Source organism: Diospyros lotus, chromosome 8 (genome assembly GCF_014633365.1).
Source record: "Diospyros lotus cultivar Yz01 chromosome 8, ASM1463336v1, whole genome shotgun sequence".
NCBI lineage: Eukaryota > Viridiplantae > Streptophyta > Magnoliopsida > Ericales > Ebenaceae > Diospyros > Diospyros lotus.
The window spans coordinates 15,908,531-15,916,471 of record NC_068345.1 but is presented as its reverse complement, the minus strand read 5'-3'; the positions used below and the strand labels follow the sequence as shown (position 1 = coordinate 15,916,471).

General features: G+C 39.1%; 1 protein-coding gene across 3 annotated transcripts; it reads left to right on the top strand.

Annotated features, from left to right (window-relative positions):
* The first annotated feature begins 4,521 nt into the window (after positions 1 to 4,521).
* LOC127808885 (thylakoidal processing peptidase 1, chloroplastic-like) lies at positions 4,522 to 7,620 on the top strand. 3 transcript variants are annotated; one of them, XM_052347583.1, is made up of 6 exons: positions 4,523 to 5,554; positions 6,317 to 6,385; positions 6,475 to 6,543; positions 6,627 to 6,713; positions 6,832 to 6,899; positions 7,205 to 7,620. In XM_052347583.1, exons 1-6 carry the CDS (start codon positions 4,850 to 4,852, stop codon positions 7,329 to 7,331), a joined length of 1,125 nt encoding a protein of 374 aa, XP_052203543.1. In that variant the 5' UTR covers positions 4,523 to 4,849; the 3' UTR covers positions 7,332 to 7,620. The 3 variants fall into 3 exon arrangements, with proteins under 3 accessions (XP_052203544.1, XP_052203545.1, XP_052203543.1); XM_052347584.1 differs by lacking the exon at positions 6,832 to 6,899 and having other exon boundaries at positions 4,522 to 5,554; XM_052347585.1 differs by lacking the exon at positions 7,205 to 7,620 and having other exon boundaries at positions 4,522 to 5,554; positions 6,781 to 6,845.
* The last annotated feature ends 321 nt before the right edge of the window (positions 7,621 to 7,941 follow it).

The following is a 7,941-nucleotide window of genomic DNA, read 5'->3' as shown; positions in this document are numbered from 1 at the left end:
GGCCAGACTGTTATTCCTATCAGTTGTTGCTCGAAGGCAAAAGCCTAGATATCCCTCGAGAGGCGATATGCGTGCACCATCAAGAAAGCTTTCGTGGGGAAAACTGTGAATCTAAGGGACAATGGATGTGGTGATTGTATGAGTTCTATGAGGTCAAGCCGGGATGACATGGTTAGGGACCTCTTGAGAGGTGATATGCTTGCGCCTTTGAGAAAGCTCTCGTTGGAAGAGGATAACGTGTTCACGAGGCACTTCAAAGAAGTCCTTATTGTATCCTCATACGTTTTATATCTGTTCATGCATTTATATAAACTGTTTGAAGTTCTTACTAGAAGATTAATCTTTTAATTAAACTGTGTCCCTAGAATATTCAAATATTCTAAGTTCGACAAGTGACTCTAAAGAAAATGAGATAATTGAAGAATAAGTTTATTCTGCCGTATGTAGCATGTTTTTGATTATTTGTGAACCTATGCAAACCTTAGTATATTTTTTGTTGTATTTGAGATGTTCGATCGTTTTGAGAGATGATATCAATGTAATTCGTTTTGTAGACATCTTGAACGGTTCTTACATGATAAATAAAACGTTATGATTACATACCATATCAGGTTCGATCTAGCTTCCGCATTTCTAATTATAACACATGTCTTGGCTATTTGATCGTTGGGTTTGATAGGCTGAGAGAGTGAAATTGGGATTTTTAGGAATTGTATATTGTACATCAGTGGATGTGGCATGAAAAAAAAAATCCTGAAATCCTAAGTTATTTAATGCCTGAGAAATCAGGGGTGTTACAAAGTCATTCTCTCAAGGGACAGCAAGAGAGATGTTCTTCGAGACAAGATACATGTAGTAAATGACTTGTTATTACCCCAAGCAATAACAGCTAGCCTTTAAGGCCCTCATTCTCCCAAAGGACTCACTAGGGCTATACTTTTCCAAGGTGGTTCCTCCTAAGCTTAATCCACGCTTAACTTGGGACAACTTTGTACACACCTTTTGCATGTATGCCAAGTGTCCCACCACCAACATCTTAGGGTTATAAATACCACCTATCCCTAATTTTTTTAGGGAGATTGGACTGAACACCAGAGGGAACCCTAAAAGAACACAATAACCTTTCACTCTCATAAATCATCATTAACCTGCTTATTTATCAAGAGGAGTGCCCATTTCTTGTCTCAAACAACTTTAACTTGCTTATTCATCACCATAACTTACTTGCTCATCACCATAGTGAATTTTGTTGACTTAAGAACTAGAGGGCACACGCTGGGAAATCCTTGCATGCCTTCTTACTATGCTCTATTGTGCAGTAACTCTTTCAAAGACAACAGAAACTTTCCCCCAAACAGCTTCTCACATCTCTCCCAAAAAACCTGTTGATTGTTTAAGCTTGCAACTACTTCTTCAAAGCACATCCACTTGCAGAGCTTCATCCCAAACAACAACATCCTCTTCCCCTGAACTAGTGACCATTTGTCTATTGTGTTCCCCACCCTACTTTAGTTTAACTATTCTAGCATTTTAAATTTCAATTGTTGTATTTTAGTAACAATAATTTGTCATATTTTTGGGAATCGACAAAACATCAAATCCCGATGGGTAGAACCAAGTCTACTTTTGCTAGAGATCAGAATCTGTAGAGAAGTGAAGCCCTTGAGACAGATGTGAATCTCTCTAAGAATAGCGTCAGGTACTTTCTTTGGGATAACATTCATATAGCCAAATGCATAGTCCTCCAAGACACAGAGGAGGTTCTCTTGGGCAATATCATATTTGTCCGGGACAAAGACTAATGGAGCCTAAAAATAGCTCGCAATATTCACGAGGGTAAGGCTAACAGTTTGACCTGACATCTTGTCATTCTCCCAGGTGAAGGCATCGTTCTCCCAAAGAACTACTCCCAACTGAGGTCCAAGATTTGAACTCTCTTAGACTTTCTACATCCCATGGAAGGAATCCTCAAGTGATTACAGGGGTACCGAAACCCTTGGGAGAAGTGCCTCCTACTGTTTTGCTCGTAGAATATGAAGATCTAAAGAAAAACTATGATAAATTGAAGAAAAGCCCTGAAGAGAATGCCAAGGCTTTGAAGAACTTAACTATTTTGTTACAAATCCTATTGCCTAATGCTAAATTACCCCTGTCAGCTAGGCACCTAGCCTTTGAGTGAAACAAGCCTTAATACCGTCAAGAAGATCGCAACCTTCCCCTCGAAACCCTCATCTTTCTAGGTGGCCCACAACCAATCTTCAAGAAGCACAAATCTACAAGCCTATTCCTAAGGATCTATCGACAGAAAGGCGTAGGTGGACCTGAAAGGCACTTGCTCGAGAGGAGACCATGGAAAAGTACAACCTTAAAGGGTAATAGAAATTCGATTAAGGCCATTTGTTTGAAGCCCACCATGACTGAGGCTACCTTGCAAAATCTATTGGGATCATCTAAGGTGAAGAAAATTGTGGAAGAAATTCTCAAGCAAAAGAGGGTGATAACCTCCTACGGTGGAATGCACAGAAGAAAGGTCCCGTTTTCTATTAAATTGTTGAGACGACCATTCCCTGCCCTCCCACCCTACCCCAACCCAACCCAAAGTTTAAGCTTTCACAACTGCCCATATACTCTGGGAAGGGGAACCCTAACTATCATGTGCAGTGATACGAATCTCTCACTCTCCTACATGGGTGGGATGATGCAATAATTTGTCGTGCATTCCCCTTGACCCTAATAAATTAGGCTTACGTGTGGTTTAATGAGCTATCTGAAGGGTGCATGGTTTCTTTAACCAATTGTGAAACAATTACAGAAGGAATTCATTACAATTTTTGCTATCAATACCCCAAGGAAGGAAGATTCTACATACCTGCTCAGCACCTCTCAAGGCCCTAATGAAATTTTGAGGCAATATGTTGACTGCTTTAGAAATGCCACCTTAGAAGTACATGAGTTGCAAGTGAGCATGGTGGTAGTGGCACTTCTTCAAGGTTAGTCTTTTGCACCATTAAGGGAGTCCTTGGCCTTTGACTAACCAATGTCATTGGTTGAATTGCTTGTCCGTGCCAACAAATTTATTATACAAATGGAGATTTTGAACATTTTTGGCATTTTGAGCAAGAAAGAAAGAAGAAAAAGAAAGCGACCTGTTGGCAAAAAGCCTAGCAAATTTGAGATGACAGTCCATAAAATTGAATATGTGGCCAAGATGTAGTTTCAAACTTTTACACCTCTCTTTGACCCCCTGCATAGCAGTTCTTTCTTTTGTGGGTCATACCGGATCGATCAGGTTCCTCCTTAATAAGGGATACCCCATTTTACCTTAAAATTGGCCTACAATCTTAAATAAGAAAATTCATAAATACAAGGATAAGTCAAAGTGGTGATGGGTGGAAAAAAACAAAAAAAAAAAAAGCCCAGATTTTAGTATGTGGGGGAGGGGACATTGAGTGAATGGGAAATGCTAATATCATTATGAATCACGTTTGTTTGTGAGCATAGCATTTTTTCAATGGGGAACGTGGACCGTTGGATCCCAATTTGCTTGGATCAGCAGAGGCGTACATGAGGAAGCCTTCCCGAAAGCGCTCCCCTGGTGTCGGGTCAAAGACCGCCAACTCAACCCCAACCCCATCCTCGGCGAAATTTGTAATTACGAAACACCCCACCTCTCCAGCATGTTTTTACGGCTGCTGCCACGACGCCACACACTTCAATTTCGGCATCCATGGAGTGCATTGGGACTGGCATCTCACATGTCATTGTTTTACCATTGTTTATTTCTCTAATTTTTTAATATTAATTAATAGCTATATATTTTTTTATTTATTTATGATGTCCGAGTGTTACCTGATTAATTTTTAGAGACGAATAAACTTTTTTTTCCTGATACATAATCTGAATAAATTTAGATACGATCACAATTTATACATACTTAAAATTAAAAATTCAATGCAATCCATAAGAAATTTATCTTCTAACTTTATTGTTGTTTTCTAATAATAATTCTATCTTTTAAGTCGTTGTACTAATTTGAATCCCGATACTTCATGTAAAATTTTATGTATTTTACTATTGTCTCATGTCCCTCCTCAGACAATATAGTTATATTTTTGATAAAATTATTTTTTATGGAAGACAATAATCTTATTTAATATGTGAGATGCCTAATTTAAATAATTTATTAATAAGTTTTTAAGCGTAGATTGGATGATTCGAGATTTATTATACTATATAGAATCATGGATATAAATATTATACTTAAATGAGGCAAAATTTATGTAATTAGTCTTGCTAATAAAATATATATAAGTATAAAAATACGTTATCATACAAACATAACATAACAAGTGAAGTAAATGATGCGCGAAATTCTTAAGAAAAATCTGGCATTATCCATTATTGCATAGATATCCGGGTCAAAATTAGGGGAGAGCATTCCCGTAATTATGAGAAGCAAAGAGGGCATTTTCGAGGCGCCTTCCCGAGTCGAGTCTATTATGAGAAACCGCGAGGGCAATGTGAAAGGCCACTCCTCATTTTGGTTAATTGGCATCCCGTTTTTTCTCTCCCCCTCTCTCGGAGTAGGAGGGATTTCTCACTATTCTTTTAGATTTCGGAAATTCCGGCGATCTTGCTGCCTAATTTTTCAGCCGATTTCGCCCTGGAGCTTCCAATTTCTCCACCGAGTGCTTAGTTCAACACTTCAATTCAACCCTTCCGTCTCCGATTCACCAATTCCTGCAATAGCAATGGCGCTGTTCTTCTTTTAGGGTTTCTGTTACCCTCTCCGTCGGTATCAGAACCCACTCTGTACGAACTCTTGATCGCGGTTCTGCAAATCGCTGTTATGGCGATCCGGTTCACCGTGACCTACTCCGGCTATGTCGCCCAGAACCTCGCTGCGTCCGCCTCCACCAAAGTTGGCGGCTGCCGCCTCTTCCAAGAAGTCCGGCCCCGGCTTTTCAATCGGAAGCCCGATCTCGATACCCCTGCCGCCGCTAGGGCTGAGCTCCGGCGGTCGAAATGTTCGAGTTGCTGGTCGAATCGCTCGTCTGCCATGTACACGACTCTCTCCGGCGAATTCCTCGGGGACAACTGTAAGGCTTCGCCGATCGTTCTCGGTCTGGTTTCGCTGATGAAGTCATCGGCAGCTGTTTCTGGAACGTCTTTCATGGGGGTTTTGGGGATTTCGCCTTTGAAGGCCACTTCGTTCCTTCCTTTTCTGCAAGGATCGAAGTGGCTTCCCTGTAACGAATCGATCCAAGGATCAACTAGTAACGAGGTCGATAAGGGCGGGACACAGTTGTGTAGTGAAGGAGAAGAGATTGACTGTGATTGCTTACAAGATATGCCCTCGAGTTATAGGAGGGCGCTTGAGAGGAGCAATTGGCTCTCGAGGTTGTTCAAATTTAGTTCCGATGATGCAAAGGCCGCTTTCACAGCGTTGACTGTTAGCATATTGTTCCGGTCGTCGTTGGCGGAGCCAAGGTCCATTCCCTCGTCCTCTATGTGTCCAACCCTGGATGTGGGTGACCGAATATTGGCAGAAAAGGTATAAGAAGCCCTTTAACCTTGATTTTTTTTCATAATTCGGATGCAATTGAACCTAGGAACCATGCCTTTTTGACAAATTATTTTGGATTTATAGACAACTTGATGGATGCATATATATTTAGTCCGATGCAGGTTTCTGGGTGAGATATGGAGAATCCTAACGTCTGAGGTTTAGAAAGATAGTTCAGAAGGTGTAATTACCCGTAGTTTTTGCTGGGGTTATCAAAGAAGGGAACTCTGTTTGCATGTTCATTAATTTGATGCATCTGTGCTTGCCGGATGGTAGTTCTGGTCAAGATATTTATGTTAACGTTGTAGCTTCCAACTCATTTAACAATTTCAGTTTCCTAAAGATCATGATCCTCTTTGTGAAGCCTTTGACTATTCCTTTCGAACCTTAGAATCTGATGGTTAGTCTAATGACTTTTAGGTAATCATTATTTTAACTTTTTGGTTATATTTTTATATTTTTTTTTCCTTAAGAGCATATTGAGAACGATGGTTTGGATGCTTCATCCATGTTTGCTGTTGCACTACAAGTAAAAGTTCTGCAACTTGAGCTCTCCGTCAATACTTGTAAAATGTCTATTATTCTATCTGTTTTCCAGATTTGGCTCTGATATAGTTGTCTGTTGATATTCCGTGATGCTATATTTCTGTAAATTGTGATTTATTGTATATGTGTCATTTATTTTTGTTACTCGGATGGCGTAATTCTCAATTTTATGTATGATTGAATTGTAGTTTCTGTTATGTACAGGTTTCATATGTCTTCAGAAAGCCTGAAGTTTCGGATATTGTAATATTTAAAGCTCCACCAATCCTTCAGGTTTGTTGTGCATTTGGGAAGTGAATGATAACAATTTTTTGAACCATTTGCATGCAAATAGCTTAGATGCTTGTTTTTGGTGCACGCAGGAAATTGGCTTCAATTCATGCGATGTATTTATAAAACGAATCGTTGCAAAGGAAGGGGATTATGTTGAAGTAAGATCTTGTCACAGTCTCGACTTTCAGATTCAATGTGCCCATCTTGACATCTAATGTTGAATAATTCTACACCTAAACAGGTACGAGAGGGTAAATTATTCGTGAATGATGTGGTGCAAGATGAGGATTTCATTTTGGAGCCTCTTGCTTATGAAATGGATCGATTGGTAAGGATTCTACTTCTTCCTCAAATTGCTTCCATGTTATCAGAATCTCATGCTGTTACTTTTTCAGAGGTCTAAAACGTTACCTGGTCTGAAAACTTTTGCAATTTAATTTCTGTAGCTTGTTCCAGAAGGCTATGTGTTTGTGATGGGGGACAATCGAAACAATAGTTTTGATTCCCATAATTGGTAAGTACGACCTCCCAATGTTAGTAATTGCTGATTAGTGTTTTTTTCTCTACGTATTTTCTTCTGATGCTATCATTTGTACGTATATGTGCTAAAATAGTGTGTTTGTGTGCGTGTAATAAATATTTTTAGCTTAAAAATTTGTGCCTTCCTCATAATAAAACTTTGATGTGATTATGATGGAAGTTAACCAAATTTACAGGGCATAGAGGCATTCACTTTTGGTTGCTTGTTATATATCATGCATTTACATTGGGAGGATTTGTTTGGTTGACATATGGTGTACTTGCTGTCCTTGTTTTCAGGGGTCCCCTACCAATCGAAAACATTGTTGGAAGGTCAGTGCTTAGATATTGGCCTCCCTCCAAAGTGTCTGACACTCTTCATGGAGGTGGAGCATCAGGGAGCAAGAATGCAATTGCAGTCTCCTGACCCTCAACTTCTTCCATCAGTTAACTTCGTATTTTTTCTTCAATTTAATTCACCACAACGCTTGTGGCTCTCAATTTGAGAGCAGTTGTGCATATTCAACGAATCTTGATGTCAAGTTTTGGGGATTTGAAATGTGTAGTGTTATTGATGATGTCAATGGCCTAATGCTAATAGGCTGTCTTTCTATGCAATTCATTCTTTCTGTAATGGGCTTCCAAAGCCTGCATTTGTACAGGAGTGGGAAGAGAATATGAAGAAAATGAATGAATGAATGATTTTAACTTTCTCAGCTCTCTATCTCTTGTGATACTGATATGCAATGGTGGGTGCTGTATTGCAGTGTTAATACTAACGCTGAACCTCAAGTATATCTAACTGGTGATGTTAATATGGGGTTGCAAGTGAGCTGTGGCAGTATTTTCAGTTTATTATTTTTTCGTAAAAACAATTAACACTTATTTTTAATAATACAATAGAAATGTGGTAATCAATATTTTTTATGCATTTTGTTAAAAATTATATACTACAAGTTCTGGTATTATCTTTTTATTTACTTGAAAATTGAAAAAGAAAAGGTTGTGAAGCATGCACAAACTATAATAATATACGA

Bases quoted from the DNA above. Each gene is read 5' to 3' on its own strand.
- LOC127808885 (XM_052347583.1), top strand. From the start codon at position 4,850: ATGGCGATCCGGTTCACCGTGACCTACTCCGGCTATGTCGCCCAGAAC. The intron at 5,555-6,316 runs GTATAAGAAGCC...TGTTATGTACAG, and splicing joins ACCGAATATTGGCAGAAAAG to GTTTCATATGTCTTCAGAAA. The intron at 6,714-6,831 runs GTAAGGATTCTA...TAATTTCTGTAG, and splicing joins CTTATGAAATGGATCGATTG to CTTGTTCCAGAAGGCTATGT.